Here is a 17,359-nt window from a genome sequence, read left to right on the forward strand (position 1 = left end):
ATAAATTGATTTTGGGTTCCAAAATTTTACTAAATATTGGTTTTAAAAATATTTTACCAAAAACACTTTTCTAGAATCCACTTAAATTTTTACTATAAATTGGTTTTAAAAATATTTCACCAAAACGCTTTAAATTATTTTAAAAGCACTTTTAACAAGTCCATAATTATTAGAAATTATATAGATACAATCACATGCAAATATAATTTCTATATATATTGATGTCATGGGAATAAGTATGATATTATAATTTGTAATACCTAAGCCCTTTTTGGAGTGTTTCAGTAAGTTAATCTCATTTTTCACATCTTATATATTATAATTTTTAGGGAGATTTAATAAAAAGGGTTTGAATTAAGTTTAATTTAACTAAAAATTACCCTAAATTCTTATTTAACCAAAAAGGCTTTATATTTAATTAAAAGGACAAAACTAACATATATTAGGCCCTACAAACATAAAAAGATATGGGCTGAATTAAAAGCCCAACACGCAATAAAATATCTTTCCGACCCATGCCCCTGACAGAAACTCATTCCGTTAAAAGTGAACTTCCTTTTATTTACATGACACATCACGACCGAAGTCAAGGCATGCTAGCCATCACCCGAAGGTGACATAACCAAAAAGGGAAGTGAAGCATAAAAATATGGATAACTTACCAAAACTAACATTCATTTAATATAAAGTAGCGAGTGCATAGTAATGGGAAGAACCCATAAAACATCAGTGTTCAGAGCATATATGACCTAAAAGTGTGCAATTGAAACTAGATAAAGAACTTAATACACATACGCTTTATCTCTCCTCCGTGAGAGTCCCTCCTCAGTGTGGGTTTGTGTAAGAGATCCTATGTTTTTTCCTTAGCTCAGATCCGCTCTATCACCCGTCTCCCTAACCTTTACCTTTCCCTAGCTCTTTTTCACCATCCTTTTTTCTCTCTCCGTATTCATTCCCTTTTCCTCTGAATTAATTCTCAGATCTGTTTTGCTCAGCCTAACCCAACTACTTTTTTCCTCTCCGCTGCCCTGATCTTCTTAATCAACCCCCCAATCCTATACTTTGTGCTAGCTCATTAATTCTCATGACCACCCTCTTTTCTTTTCATTTCTCTCTCCGCTTTCAACCTTTCCTTTGATTAATTTTTCAGATCCATCTGTTCAATCCCCCCACCTACCCTGTACTTCTTTTGCAATTTTAATTCATCTTTCCCTAGTCCTGCTCTGGGTCAGATCAATATCATAGGGACGTTTGACAGGGATGACATAAGGGCGAAAAAGCAGACCTGTTTCCACCAGACACAAAGGTATAAACAACTCTAAGGAGGATAAAAGAACAATCACGGGAAGGGGCGGATCCACCAATAAGCTCAAACCACCAGACTTAAGGAAGAGAGTAAAGGCAAGGTACCCGAGGAAACGACCTACACCAGCAATAACAGCGAACTACCTAAGAAGTCATAAAGGGGGCATTTATGAAGAGGTAAGTCTTAATAACACGGGTAAAGTGATAATGGAGTTATTTACAAAGAATTTGAAAGGCAGGGAGAGAGACACAAAAACAATAAGGAAGAACCGGGCCAAAAAAGCAAAAGCCTACTAGTGGCTTTTTGTGATAGTGTTTATCTGTGTAGATTCCCATATGTTGAAACATATGGCTGGAGCGGAGGTGGAGGATCTTGTGGTACATTTAGAGAAAAGTATGGACCTATCAAACATGGAAAAAGGAATCAAGCTTGTGGGCACTGTTTTGGCCAAGAAACTCCTTAACAAATGGGGCATTCGCAACATTCTTAGAGCTTCCTGGAAAGAGATAGGGGAGGTTGACATTAAGTGGGTCAAAGATAACACGTTCATTATCACTGTTAATGATGAAAGTATGGCTACCATGATAGTCGACTAGGTCCCATTGGCGGTTATGAAGAAAAATTTCTCTGTCAAGAAATGGCCAAAGGAGTTGGCCTTAGAGGATATCAACATGAATGCAATCCCATTCTGGGTGCAAATTAGGGGAGTCCCTCCCTATATGAGCTCTGAGAGGAATATAAGGTGTTTGGCTTCAAATATTGGAAAAGTTGAAACGATGGAGGACCCAGTAAAGGCAAGGGGCTTTTTGAGAGTCAAAGTGGAGGTGGATTCTTTGAAACCTTTAACCACAGGGTGTTGGCTCCCGAGGGACAACAATAATGAATCATGGATTGAGTTCAGATATGAGAGGCTACAAGATTTCTGCTATCGTTGTGGAAGAATTGGACACTCCAACACGGAGTGTACATTGGAGCCCGTGAAGGGTGGTATGGCAGGATACGGAGAATGGACCAAAACGGCCCCTGTGAGAGATTTCATTGAACCGCCAAAACCATTGGCGATTAACACGGGGGAACGAAGACATGCAGGAGCTTTTAGAGTGGGGAAAAGAATCTCTAGTCAACAGCAACAGAATCAAGGCAAGGGGGTCCGAGTGTAATACAAGTAGCCGAAGAGGGGGACCAAATGCATATCAGGCAGCAGCAAAAGAAGGGGAAAAGCCTAAAAACGTGGAGTAGAATGCAAAGAACGGGGGAGAGACAAACTTTTAACCAGGCCCAATAGATCATGGAGGGAAATGGGCCGATGGCTATCCATCACCTGGTTATGGGCTTTAAACCCATGGATATTCAAGCTAAACATAGAATAATCAAATCAATCCAGATTGAGGAGATCCAAGATGGGAGAGGGACTTCAAATGATAAAGGAACAATAATGCCACTCATGCACTCCCAAAGCAAACTACCAACAATGGTGCATCCTTTAAGCACGGAAATTATGGAAGGAATGAGTTTCACGTTCTCGAATGCTGAAAGGGACGGAAGCAAAAATAAGAGAGTGTCGGAAGCAGAGTCCAATGAGGGGGATGTGGGCTGTTCACCTATGAAGAAATCAAAATATACTGAGGAGAAAACTAGGGTCAAGGAAAGAAAAAGTAGGGGAGAAGAACGGCTAAGGGGTTTGACTATAGAAGAACACAGATTGACTAAGGATAAGGAGAGAGATGGGGAAGAGTGGCTAATAGAAGTTCCGATTGAGTACAAGGCCGGGTGGAATTACAGAGACGAGACCACAGAGGCATCGATGACTAAGGAGGGGGGATACTTGTCCCAAGGTGGTGGCGGCTGGCCTTCAACAGCAGCAGGGAAGCCATGATACACCTTTTCTGGAACTGCCATGGTCTAGGGTCTGACACGGTAGTTCGAGCCCTACATGGGCTAATTCGAGAACACAGACCCTATATGATTTTTCTATCGGAAACAAAGATGAAAAATCATAGAATTACTGGAGTGAGAAGAATGATGGGTTATCCTAATGGTTTTGATATTGCTCCCATTGGTAGAGCTGGTGGCCTCAGCCTTTGGTGGAATGACCAGGTGCAGGTGGTTATTATTGAATCGTCTAAGCACTTCATTGATACTCGGTGCTCTCTGGTTGATTCTGAAGTGGAGTTCAGGTTTACAGGAATTTACGGTACATCCTACAGAATAGAAAAAGAGGTCTTTTGGAGGGGACTTATACAGAAATTTGGGCCGGAGTGCACCCCTTGGATTTGCGGTGGAGATTACAATGAATTCCTATGAGATCATAAGAAATCGGGGGGAGCGGAAGTTAGATACAACCGTCCAAGGTATTTGGAAGAGTTTATGAATAAACTAGAGGTTGTGGATCTGGAGGCTAGTGGCCAAAAGTTCACTTGGAGAGGGACCCGAAATGGACAACTTGTGGAAGCTCGTTTAGACAGGGCTCTGGTAAACGAAGCCTGGCTGTCTCATTGGCCAAACTCATTGGCTATAAATGGCACGACGATGGGATCTGACCATTGTTCGGTAGTGGTACGATGTGAGCCAAAGCCTGAAAGACAAAAGAAGCTGTTCCGTTTCGAGGTGTTTTGGACAAAGTAGGCGGAATGTAAAGAGATTGTGAAAGGTGCCTGGGACCTAGGGAGAGAGGGAAACCCCTTACAGAATTGGAAAGCCAAAATTAATGAATGTCGTATTACCCTCTCTAGATGGAGTAATGCTAAATTTAAACAGAGAGGATGGCAAATCAGGGATATGATGAGTCAGCTGGGGCGGCTTCAACAGAATTGGGGCATGAATTCTACGGAGATTCAAGTCTTATCCAAAACAGTTGACTCGTTGTGGAGTCAGGAGGAGAGCTACTGGAAACAGAGATCAAGGGTTCAATGGCTGAAGGAGGGAGATGCTAATACCAAATTCTTTCACCAATCTACTCTACAAAGAAGAAGAAGAAATAAAGTGGTCTCCTTAAAAGATAACAATGGAAATTGGGTGAAGAACCCTGGGCAGGTTCGGCGCATGTTTGACGATTATTTCACGGAGCTGTTTACATCATCGGGGATGCGGGATTGGGGTCAGATTTTGAACTGTGTTACTTAAAGGGTTACTGACGAGATGAATGATGACCTAGTAGGAGTGGTTTCGAGTGAAGAAGTTAAACAAGCAGTTATGCAGATGGGCAGTTTAAAGGCCCCAGGCCCTAACGGCTTCCCTAGCGTCTTCTTTCAGGCTCACTGGGATATTATTGCAGCTGAAGTGAATGAGATGATTGCGATATTGATGCTTGGTTCGGTTGACCCTCGGCATATAAATGCCACTCACTTGGTGTTGATTCCAAAGGTCCAAAATCCAGTATCCGTATCTCAATTTCGCCCTATCAGTTTGTGAAATTATTCCTATAAGGTGCTTTCCAAGGTGTTGGCCAACCGTCTCAAACAGATTTTGCCGGTGCTGATCTCTCCTACCCAAAATGCTTTTGTGGCAGGCAGGCAAATTCATGATAATATTGGGCTTGCGCATGAGCTTTTCCACTTCCTTAAAACTAGAAAAACCAAAGGCAAATTTGAATTGGAAATCAAGTTGGATATGCATAAGGCCTACGATAGAGTGGAATGGGATTTTCTGATGGCAGTAATGGAGAAAATGGGCTTCAATGATAGATGGCGAAAGTTGATAATGGGATGTATTTCTTCGGTGAACTTTGTCATCATGCTCAATGGGCACCCTAGATCAAGGTTCGCGCCTTCTCGTGGTATTAGGCAAGGGGACCTTCTATCCCCCTACCTTTTCCTCCTGGTCAGTGAAGTCATTTCGCTTCTTATTCAACATGCCTATGATAAGATGTGGATAAAGGGAGTGAGAATGAATGTTTTGGGTTCATCTATTTCTCATATTCTTTTTGCAGATGACACTCTAATATTTCTGAAGGCGGAGGAGGTGAACTGTCGGCACCTTATTCAGTTGATTGATGAGTTTTGTGCAGCGTTCGAACAACAGGTCAACAAGTCGAAGTCCAGTGTTTGCTTCGGGTTTAATGTGCCGGTGTCGCTCTCACAACATCTAGTGAACATTCTAGGTATGGAAAAGGTAGGAGACCCAGGATTTTACCTCGGGGTTCCGGCTGTTTGGGGCTGATCTAAGAAGGCCGGTCTTGCTTATGTAAAAGGGAGGCTGATGGAAAAGCTGAAAGGGTGGAAAAAGTTGACTCTTTCACAAGCAGGGCGGGAGATCCTTATAAAGGCAGTGGCACAAGCTATCCCGGCTTACCCAATGAATTTGTTTAAGTTCCCTAATTCGTTTTGTCAGGAAATGGACGCTTTGATTTCGAAGTTTTGGTGGGGACAAAAACAAGGGGAAAATAGGATTCATTGGGTTTCTCGTGAGAAATTAGGGCGATCAAAGGAAGATTGTGGTATTGGGCTGAGAAGCTTTACATTGTTCAATGATGCCCTTTTAGCCAAGCAGTGTTGGAGGCTGATTGTGGAGCCAAACTCCCTATGGGCATCGGTTCTAAAGGCTAGGTACTTCCCGAATTGCTCTTTCCTCAAGGCTAAGCGGGGTGGTAGAGCATCGTGGATTTGGTCTAGTCTCCTAGCTGGAAGGGAGATCCTTCGCAATGGTGCTCACTGGCAGATTATGGATGATAATGATACTCGGGTATGGGTGGATAGATGGCTCACATCTCTTCCCTTAGGGAAACCTCTCCCTCTGGGACCGGTGCAGGTTTCTAAAAACTTAAAAGTCAAATCTTTAATTTGCCAGGAGAGTAGGGGATGGGACATTGATTTTTTGAAGCCTTTCTTAGTGGATGCGGAGTTCGCAGCGATATTGGGGACAATAACTGGAGACCCGTTGCTTAAAGATAGGCTGATTTGGCTCTATGAGAAAAGGGGATCCTATTTAGTAAAAGCGGGTTACTATTGGTGCTTGACCCATAGCAGTGGGAGGATCCCTCCGCCCAGTTTGGCCACCAACTGCCCCAGGGCGCTCTGGAAAATCATCTGGAAGCTGGAGACACCACCGAAAATCTGAAACTTCTTGTGGAGAACTATGCACGGAGCTATTGCCACAATGGCGAACTTATACCAACGTCGGTCTTCTCCTTCTCCACTGTGCCCCATTTGTAAAACACATGATGAATCAGTTGACCACATGCTTCTTAAATGTCCTTGGGTGGAAGGGGTCTGGTTCGGGGGTATGTTGAGTATCAGAGCACATAGGCAGCAAGCTTCAAACTGGGCAGATTGGCTTCTCCTGATGCTTGAGTCGGCTGATGGGTCAAGGGAGGTTCGGATTATGCTTTTATCTTATATGCTTTTACTTGTTGGCATATTTGGAAATCCAGATGTGATTTCCTGTTCAATAATCTGAATCTCAACCCAATGAGGGTTTTGGATGCTATTTCTCTCTCTGTATCAGTTTTTAAAGATTCAATTCCTACAACGGGGACAAGTCTGTTGCCCAGTCCAAGAAACGGGGAAGAGGCGTTGCCCAGTCCAAGAATTGGGGAAGTGGAAGTCCGGTGGGTGCCGTCGAATCCGGGTACTATTAAGATTAATGTTGATGCAAGTTGGGTAGCACGTTCGGGGATGGGTTACATTGGGGTGGTGGCAAGAAACAACGAGGGTTGTTTCTTGGTGGCTTGCGGGTACCGCATCATGGCTAATAGTGTTGCAATGGCAGATGCCTTGGCAATTTTACATGGGTGTGAGCTGGGAGCTAGAAAGGGTTGGGATTCTATTATTGTGGAATCAGACTCTTGAATCAATTTCTTGCCTTAGAGATCTGGCAAGGAAGGGCAGTTGGGAGGCTTTTCCCATTCTAAGGAAATGCTCTAGAATGGAATCAGTTTTCCAAGATTGCCGCTGGTCTTGGATCCCGAGACTGGCCAACTTGGCTACGGACCTTTTGACGTCGCGGCAGTGTAGGGAAGCATGTGACTTCGTATGGGTTGATAGACCCCCATCTTCTCTGATCCATGTTTTGTGTAACGATGGCCCTTGATTTTTTTGCTATGGTTGTGTGTGAAGGGACGCTCTAGCATTAGATGCGGCGTCATGTTTCCTACCTACATTCTCGCACCACTTTTCTTTGTAGTTGTGCTTGTGCTTGTTTGCCTCTTAGTAGGCTTTCTTGTATCATTTTGGCATCTTTGCCCGAGTAGTGAATCTCCTGTTTACCAAAAAAAAAAAAAAGAACTTAATACACAACTGGAAAAAGTCCCCTACATTTATTTATGGATATGTTAGAACTACCAGAGATTCCTCGTACGCCACAGAGTAACAGCTAACTAGGATCTGGAGGAGCAAAAACAAAAGGGTGAGTGGGCAAAAACAAAGGTTTATAAAACACATTTATTTTTTTAATATACTAACCCATTGCCATAAAACATGTATAGTTTCCAGAAAATCATACTACGTATAAATATGAAACCAAATGCAAATCAACAATAAATCCAAAAAAGCACCAATCATAATATCACAACAATAGTATAAGTAAAATCAGGTGCTCATCAATCTATGTTAACACACGAGTTCATGCAGAGGGAAACTGACATGAATAGGATTGGGTGTAATCATAATATACACTCTAATGCTACAATCACGTGAAGATTGGTGCTATTCCCAGTCACATACGAGTCAGAGTTGCCTATTACAACCTATACAACAGGACTGGCACCTACTTGGATCCAAGGTGAGCGTGTGGTGCGGATGTGAACATACACGTAAAAGATTGGCCCTGGCCCTAGGCGAGCACTAACACTGGGTACAGCAATGTATGATAAGCAGGTAAAATGTATATGAACATGCCATGATAGTATATAAATCTCAACCATATAATAACATTTCTAAAATTAAATAAAACATGGCATAATAGGCATAAATCAATACGAAAGCATATGTGGAAACTATAAAACTTTATATATATATATATATAAAAACAAATGCCCACTCACTGATACATCGATGGGTCATAGCCTCCTAGCCTTGTCAGTCCTCATGCCTCCTCGGGGCAAGTCTCACCTATATGTGAAATAACCTTACTAATTAATTAATTAGGACCTACACAAAAAGGCTAGGAAAATCCCCCATAGTTTGCTTAAACGAAGGGTTTAAATATACGAAAACGTTTTACACGAAGTCACAAACACATACACGTCAACCACACGTCGCCCGGAGGCCGAACGCGCCTACACACAGGCCACATGCTAGCAGATGCTGACAAACCCAGGGAATATTCCGTCAAACTTAACGGAATATTTTGCTAACGATAAAGGCGTCAGTTAATGGCGTTACCTGACGGCGTTAAAATATTTACTTTGACGGAATATTCACCTTCTTCTCCGATGGTTCTCCACCGTCTGGTTCACTGGATTCTGGAAAAAAGTCATCAGTTTCTAGAAACTTTTTCAAATTTTCATATCTTCTTCATTTCTCAACCATTTTCAACATACTTTATATGGAAATGAAGTTAGGGAAGAGAAGAGAACAAGATTATACCTCTTAAAAGTCCAAAAGGATGATGGAAATGGATAAAAATAGACTCGATAGCCCTGGACCCAAACTCGTCGTCTCAAAACCCTGTGTTCTCCTCATCGACTCCACTTCAAAACTAGGCTATTGGCCTTGAGGAGTTGCCTTGATGCTTCCTAAACTCCCAAAATCTTGTGACTCGGACGGAAAAACGTCGAGGAAAACTTCACCCAAGTCGAAGTTCCAAGATGGACACTCAAAACTGGTCCATTCGTGATCGGTCGGTACAGATGGGTTCGTGAGAAAGAGATGAGCATGATGGTAGTGGTTTTAGTCTCGATCTGTGAAGTTTTGAAGGTGATCCACTACTAGAATATAGGCTATCACCGGCGAACCAAAACTAGACAAGAAATACGATTTCTGTCGAAAATTTGGCAAAAATCCGACATAAAACAATGTAATGTCATATTGGAATAGTGACACCATTGCTAGTGTCACTAAAGGGCTTCAGTGTTGGTTTGTTCACTTAATACGCTACTAAGCAGCGTCGGTTAAAAGTGACACTAATGTTGACGTCGGTTTAAAGCGACATATACTTCAACATTATGTCGGTTTAAAGCGACGTCAGATAACAATTAAATAAATACAATATGCAAACTAGTGACGGTCTTAACCGACACCACCTTTGTTAATAATTATAAAAATATTTCATGAAGAGATGTCGATTGACTTGTCCATGAAGTACTACACACAGAAATTGTAGAGACAGATTTTGAAGAATTTTGGCAATTCATGAAGAGATGTCGATTGACTTGTCCATGAAGTACTGCACACAGAAATTTTAGAGTTAGATTTTGAAGAATTTTGGCAATTCATGAAAAGATGTCGATTGACTTGTCCACTGCAATTCATGAAGACATCAATTGCCAGGCGACTTGTCAATTGAAAATACATCTGAGAGAAGAAGCCAAAATAAATATCAAAATTTGAAGAATTTGTACATAGAAATTGCACGAGGGAAAAGCAAAAGGACTCACAATTTGGATCTTCAACCATGAGCCATTTCTAATCCAATGACTCGACGGTCTGCAATTTCGGGATCATGTTCCCATTGGGCTCGCTCCTTTGCTTACTCGTTGAACCGTCTTCCGCCACACTTTCCTCATTGGCCTCGCCTTCAATACGAGACGATGCCATTTCCGTCTCTTCCACGACTCTCTTGGCGCTCCTAATGACAGTCCTCTACCTCAACTCTGTAGCCCTGCGCAAATTCTGAAACTCGGGATCGAAGACCTTCATCGTGATCAAAGAGCTGCTTTGAAATGGCATTAATGATTGCATCTTCCCGAAAATTAATCGTGAGTCTAATGGTTACAATTCATCATCTTCAGCTTCAACCAACTCTATTGTTGCTGAACAGATCAATCCTGGTGGTTTCGGATCAACTGCTCATTCAAATATGTTTGATAGAGATGGTGAAGTCAAAAGTTTTAAGGGGGAACAACCCATGGCTCCGAACTATTTATAGAACACAGTAGATGCTACATATCAGAGCAATGAAATTGGTTCCCATGATCCTATAAGGGCTTCTAATAACATGTTATGGCTGCGAAGAAAGAGCTGCTTTGCTGAAGGGGTTGTGTTATCTTCCTTTATATTTAGAATTTTGTGCGGGAGTGGTGTGAAAATTTCAAATTTCAAATTTCAAAATGTTTGAAATTTTGCAAAACTTTAGTGACCCGCCTTTTTAAAATTGTTTAACTTAAGTATATATAAATTTGGTAGATAACAAAACGACACCGGGTTTTTAAATATTTAAAAATATTATTAGTGTCGACTACAACCGACACCGGGTTTCAAAATATTTAAAAAAACTAAAATCTATGTCGCTCAAAACCGACGCAGACTTTAAAATATTTAAAAACAATACTTTGTGTCGCTTAAAAGTGACACCCATACTTTATGTCGCTTAAAAGTGACACTGTTTTGTTTAAAGCGACGCCAGTATTTAAAAATTATTAAAATATATGTTGGTTATAAGCGACACTAAATGTTTGTGTCGGTTTAAATGTGACGTAAACATTTTATGACGCTTATAAGCGATAGTAAATCTGACGTCATGTTCAGTTAGTATTGCAACTGTCTTGTCCGCCACTATATTATATTAAACCGATGCCACCTACTGACACTATAAGGTCCTATTTTAGTAGTGATCCTTGTTGTTGAAGAGAAGAGAGAGTTACGGGTAAGGGGAGAAGAAGATGATGAGAGAGTTACAGGTGAGGGGAGAAGAAGAAGATGAGAGAGAGAGAGAGAGAGAGAGAGAGAGCGAAAGAGCAAGCTTTCTGATTGGCTGAGAAGAAGAGAGAGAGAGATGTTTGATTGGGTAGAAGAAATGGGAAAGTGATTGATTGGTTGGTAAGGGTGAATAAGGCACGGGACAAATTTTAAAGAGAAAAAGGGATATAATTTGTACAATTTTAGATCACACAAAATATGTCCTCTTATAAAAAACAGTAGTTTCCTACATTGAAAAATTAACGCACACGAGTACAAATTTACCCGTTGTTAACGCACTTTAACTAAATGTAACTTTTTCGTTACAAATCCAATTTAGGTCTAACTCGCGCTCACGCAATCGTAACAATGAGTACTAATTAATTACAATAATGAGAAAAATAAATTAAAAGCTGAATAACTACGTCCACGTCAAGTTCTAGTTTTACCAAAAAGGACATAAACATCAATTTACACACTCGGAGAGAACATTACATAGAAAATTTAGGGACCGATTGTCACAATATACCCCCTTAAGAAAATTTCGTCCCTGAAATTTCAACACTATTAAAGACCAGTCAAAGAACAAACGTGGATAAAGATCTTGCATACGCTATTCTGTCTCCCAAGTAGCTTTCTCAACAGAGTGGTTTCTCCATAAGACTTTCACTATACGAATGGTTTTGTTCCTGAGAACTTTGTCTTTCCAATCAAGAAACGTCATTGGAACTTCATCATTAGTCAAATCTGGGTTAATCTCTAACAGTTAAAGAGGAATCACATGTGACAGATCAAAGATGTATCTCCGAAGCATGGACACGTGGAACACAATATGCACTCTTGACAACTCTGGAGGTATATCAAGTTAGTAAGCAACTTCACCAACTTGCTCAACAGTCTGATATGGTCCGACGTAATGATGACTTAACTTTCCTTTCTTCCTGAAACATACAATGCCTTTCCAGGATGATAACTTTAAGAATACCCAATCTCCAACTTTATATACTCTGTCTATCGACTATACTCTTTTGTTGATCACGTGCTGCTTTCAGGTTAGCCTTTATCACTTGAATATTCTGTGTCATCTCATCCATGATTTCAAGGCCCATCAAAACTCTTTCGTCGACTTCGAACCAACACAACGAGGTACGACAAGGTTTCCCATAAAGTGCCTCAAATGGTGACATACCAATGCTGGAGTGAAAGCTGTTGTTGTAGGCGAATTCTATCAAAGGTAAGCACTTGCGCCATGCGTCACCAAACTGCAGGACTGAAGATTTCAACATGTCTTCCGACGTCTGAATAGTTCTCTCTGATTGCCCATCGGTCCGAGGATGATAGCCAGTGCTATAGAGTAATTTCGAACCTAGAGCTTCTTGAAAAGCTACCCAGAATTTCAAAGTAAATCTAGGGTCCCAATCAGAAATAATACTAACTGGAACACCATGATACTTGACAATTTTAGAGATAAAAAGTTTAGCCAACCGACTTAAAGGGTAGTTTTCATGAACAGGTAGGAAATGCACTGACTTGGTAAGCCAATCTACAATCCCCCAGATATCGTCATAGCCATTTCGTGTACGAGGCAGCTTGTACACGAAATCCATTGTGATATCTTCCCATTTCCACTGCGGTATAGGAAATGGTTGCAGTAACCTAAAAGGTTTCTTTCTTTCTTCTTTGACCTACTGACAGACTGAACAATTGACACACCTCGATCTCGATATTCCCCGAATACCAGGATAAGCACGTGCTGGCCGACACCCGAGGGTGACAAAAGCCATTTATTGAGTGCAAATGCTAAAAATAAGGGATAGATAAAACTTATAAATATAAAATAATAATGAATATGCATTTAAGGACCGTATTCAGAGTATACAACTAACTAGAATACTAAAGGAAATAATATAAAATTGGATGAATAAAAGAATGGGTCCTACACTGAGAGGACTCGCAGATGCCGATGCGGAAGTGCCTTGACGCTGAGATTGTATGTCTCGATTCTAGTCCTAAAGGGGGTGCAAAATAAACATGAATGGACCAAGTTAATATATATATATATATATATATATATATATATAATAAAACAGTTATCAACATACTAACCCCCTGGTTTTATGAAAACATATATATCATGAAAAAAAATAGGTTTTTCCGAAACCTAGCATGACGTGCAATGTCTCAAAACATAACTCGTATATATCATAATCACTAGTGAATGTCCAATATCCCTCCAAGCCCTATGCCAGCTCCCCGTCTCTATGCCCATTTTCTAGAGGAAAATCACCCCCATGCCCTGTGCCAGCTCCATGTCCCTGGGCTAATTGCTAGAGGAAAAACCCTTCAGGCCTTATGCCAACACCGTAATCGTCGCCCGGGATGGAATCTATCCCTCGTCCCATAACGGAATAGAGATCACTAGGTAAGTACAAAACCATCGAACATACATTTAATTGAAAAGCATCTTCATAGTATAAAGTCATTCATCATCTATACTACAAAGAAGTGTTCGAAACATGTTCCAAATATTATATCGTCATCCATCAGATATCCTATAAAGAACATGGATTATAGGAAAAATAGTAATAATTCCAACTAGCCTCAATAAGCATGTTATCTCATAAAACGTTTCATATAACATAATCATTAAATCATGTTTTTCATATATGCATTTCTACTATTAAAACATGCATTTCTACTATTAAATCATGCTTTTGTTAAAATTCAAAGTTTTGAAACTCTTTTAATTTGTTTTCTTTAATTTGTAATACATGAGGCCTTTTTGGAGTATTTCAATCTTTTGTTTCAGTAAGTTAATCTCCTTTTTCGCATTGTATATACCCATACAAAACATAAGGGGATTCAGCTACATGAACATGAGTGGTTAGCTAGTTAACACTTGAGTTTACTGAACTCTTTTGTAAGGCCAAACAACATTAGACACCTAATTACAGGAATCTCGAATATACAATTAAATATTAACTAAAGGTTTGTTTGAAAGTTGAAACACCCCAACCCCCTTTTATATTTTAAAAATAGTTTTAGTACTTAATTGGTGAGCCATGGGGCCCACCTTGTTTTATTTTTGTTTTTTCCGGTCTCCCACTCTCCTCTCTCAGTTCTCTCTTCTCCTTCACCTCTCCCGTAACTTTCTCTCCCTTACATTCTCTCAGCTCTCTCTATCTCAACCCCTCCGAGGGCTTTTCTTACCAAAAAACATCACCATCATCTTTATCTCGTCTCTACGAACTCAACCATAGTCTTGGCATCTTGGAAGTCGAACCATAAAGCCCCGTACACGAGCTCCGACGCAGACCGCCACTTTCGAGGCAATGTTCGGTCAAACCACAGTGAGTTAGCTAGAGTACAATGTATCAATCTCTTCCTCTCACTGAGAACTACAACTTTCCTTTTTGTTTCACTCAATTTCGTTGAGTATTGAAGAAGTTATACTCATTTGAATCTTACCTCGTTTCCGGCGACCTCCGAGGCTTTAGAGGCATTTTTCGGCCAAACCACGGCGAGTTAGACGTCGTGTGAGGTACCATTTTCTTCGTCTCTTCGAGGGCTACAACTTTCATTCTTGTTTCACTTGATTTCGTTGAGTTTTAACAAAGTTATGGCCGTTTAAATGTTGTGCACTTTCCGGCTGAATTTCCGACCTTCTTCATCCTTGGGTCCGGCGACCCACCAAACCCAAGCCCTTTGGGCCTTTCCTGCCGAGCCCAACCCAAAACCCATTTCAGTTATTATTATTTATTTTTAATATTGTTTTAATGTAAAAGGCCCCTGGGCCATTTTAAATTAGGGTCTTAGGCCCGTCCTCCTTAAAACCCAAAAACTCTTTACTTTAAGTTGTTTTTATTTTTATTTACTAAACTAAAGGCCTTTAGGTCATTTTCCTTTAGGGCCTTAGGCCCGTGCATCCTAAGCCAACCCTTTTAACCCCATTACCCTAAACCCTTAACCCTAACCGGTCCAAACCCTTTATAGGAAATATTCTGTTAGGGAATATTCCGTCAGGGAATATTCTAGGAATATTCTATTGACGTTTACGAAATTTATCCAGGATTCTTCTTAGGGTAATTCGATGTTCTGAATCCGTTTCCAATGTCCATTTTCCCAAATTCAATTGCTATTATATAGTTTTATTTATTGGACTCTTTTTGTGCTTAGGGGCAATTATAGTGGCGTTTCTGTCTTCGTTAGCTGTGTGACTTTTCGACGGCGAAGTACTGTGAGTGGACCCCTTCTAAAATTACATGATTTTATAGTTCAATTGCATAAATGAATAGCATGTCTTACGAGTTTATGTTTTGATTTTATGTTAAGCATGTTTATTGAATATGTTGATTTTCGTCTCGTGTTTTTTGTGAGGAATTCATTGTTAGCCTATATTGAGCTATATTTTAATATATCGTATGTTCTATAAAAAAAACATGAACTTGTAGACTATCTGATGGATGACGATAGGATGCTAGAACACGTTTTAGAAACCCCTCTTTATAGTATAGACGATGGATGACTTTATACTATGAAGTGGTTATTTATGAGAGGCGTAACTATTTGTGCGTACCTAGTGGACATTATGCCGCCTGGGGCGAGGATCTGGTGTTGGCAGATAGGCCGGGAAAAATAATCCCTAACTACGGGCTGAGGGACACGGAGCAAGCATTGGGCCAGGAGTTGGTAATCTTTGGCTACGGGTGTAGAGACCACGGAGTAGGCATTGGGCTGGGAGTTATATTTATTCAGTGATCTTACTAGCAGCACACCGTGCTTACGAGACGATCTACGAAATGATACACGCGATGATTTATATGATGTTTTTCTGCGTTATACCTGTCAAGATATTTATTATGCTAGTAGTTTTCATTATTTATAAACCTGGTAGTTAGTATGTTCATAACTGTTTTCATAGTATGTATATATATGAACTTCGTCCACTCACCTTTGTTTTGCGCCCCCTTTCAGGATTTAGAATCAAGGCATACGATCCCGACGTCAACACTTTCACATTGGCATATTCGAGTCCTCTCGGTGTAGGACCCTCATCCTTTTATTTATTCAATTTTATATTAATTCTTTTAAAGCTCTAGTTAGTTGTATGCTCTGAACACGTTCCTAATTTGTTAATTCTTTAAATTTTAAATTCATAACCCTTATTTATTTCTTCTTATTAGCTTTTGTATCAATTAATGGCTTTTGTCACCCACGGGTGTCGGCTAGCACGTGTCTATCCTGGTATTCGGAGAATATCAGGGTCGGGACGTGTCAAAAGTACTTTTAAAATGACTAAAAGTTTTTAGAGAAAATATTTTTGAGTTTAAAAAGAACTTGAAGTGCTTCCTATAAGAAGCACTAGTTCAAGTGTTTTTTTAGGATTTACTTGCATTTTTACTAAGAATTGTCCAAAAATATTTTCGTCAAAAACGTTTTCAATCATTTTAAAAACACTTCCAAATGAACCCTAAATAACAAGTAAATATTGTGTGTGTACATTTAGTTAGTATTTATTGTATATTCGAGATTCCTATAAAATAAATGCTAAGGAGACTCTCAAAAGTGGGGCACAGACATCTAAGGAGCTTTCCATTGTGTTTCCATGGCTAGTTTAAAGAGCTTTCCATGATAGGAAAAATGAAAACTTATGAAAAAAGGCTAAGAAGCTGTTTGTGCTGTGTGATGTTGAAGATGGTCTCTAGCTCCTTTACATTATTATTATTAATTTTTTGCAAGCAATATCATCCGATTGATCAATCCGTATAAGTTTTAACTGGTTTAGAAATTTGGTGGCTGTTTTAATTTCCTCTGCAGACAACCTCCCACTAGTTTAAACTGGCTTCGAGGTTGTTGCAATCCTCCTCTTTCGTAACTTAGAACTGACGAGCTTAGTGCCTTATATACCCTCCCATGGATTCCAATCTAGTGAGGGATTCCAGTCATATCTCAACCCATGATTAAGAATAATGCGCACCTACTTTTACAAATCACTGAGCTTTGTTTAACATTTGATTAATTCAACCTCTAACAAAATCAGCTCTCTTTATTCTCTCGTACTCTCCATCTCCAACAGAATTTCAATCCCACCATTTCACAAAGTTAATCACATTACCCCCACATTGTCTATCATTGGTGAATTTAGTCATTTTCAAATTGTCAGGAAGACAGGCCAAATGCTCACTTCCAACAACACTGATATTGTCTCCACCTTATTATTATCACATGCATAGTCCGACAAGTGTGAGGTTTTATCACAAAAGATCTCAGCACTAGTTGA

At 40.1% G+C, this 17,359-nt stretch overlaps 2 protein-coding genes across 2 annotated transcripts; both read left to right on the plus strand.

The window, feature by feature from the left end:
* The first annotated feature begins 5,503 nt into the window (after positions 1-5,503).
* On the plus strand, positions 5,504-6,361 carry LOC108171228 (uncharacterized mitochondrial protein AtMg00310-like). The gene has a single exon (XM_017327052.2). The coding sequence runs from the start codon at positions 5,504-5,506 to the stop codon at positions 6,359-6,361; it is 858 nt and encodes a 285-aa protein (XP_017182541.2).
* A 39-nt stretch (positions 6,362-6,400) lies between these two features.
* On the plus strand, positions 6,401-7,092 carry LOC114821434 (uncharacterized). The gene is made up of 2 exons (XM_029093536.1): positions 6,401-6,606; positions 6,675-7,092. The coding sequence occupies exons 1-2, from the start codon at positions 6,401-6,403 to the stop codon at positions 7,090-7,092; spliced, it is 624 nt and encodes a 207-aa protein (XP_028949369.1).
* The last annotated feature ends 10,267 nt before the right edge of the window (positions 7,093-17,359 follow it).

The sequence above is a fragment of the Malus domestica genome, chromosome 15 (genome assembly GCF_042453785.1).
Source record: "Malus domestica chromosome 15, GDT2T_hap1".
Lineage (NCBI taxonomy): Eukaryota > Viridiplantae > Streptophyta > Magnoliopsida > Rosales > Rosaceae > Malus > Malus domestica.

Bases quoted from the DNA above. Each gene is read 5' to 3' on its own strand.
- LOC108171228 (XM_017327052.2), top strand. From the start codon at position 5,504: ATGGAAAAGCTGAAAGGGTGGAAAAAGTTGACTCTTTCACAAGCAGGG.
- LOC114821434 (XM_029093536.1), top strand. From the start codon at position 6,401: ATGGCGAACTTATACCAACGTCGGTCTTCTCCTTCTCCACTGTGCCCC. The intron at 6,607-6,674 runs GTCAAGGGAGGT...TTGGAAATCCAG, and splicing joins ATGCTTGAGTCGGCTGATGG to ATGTGATTTCCTGTTCAATA.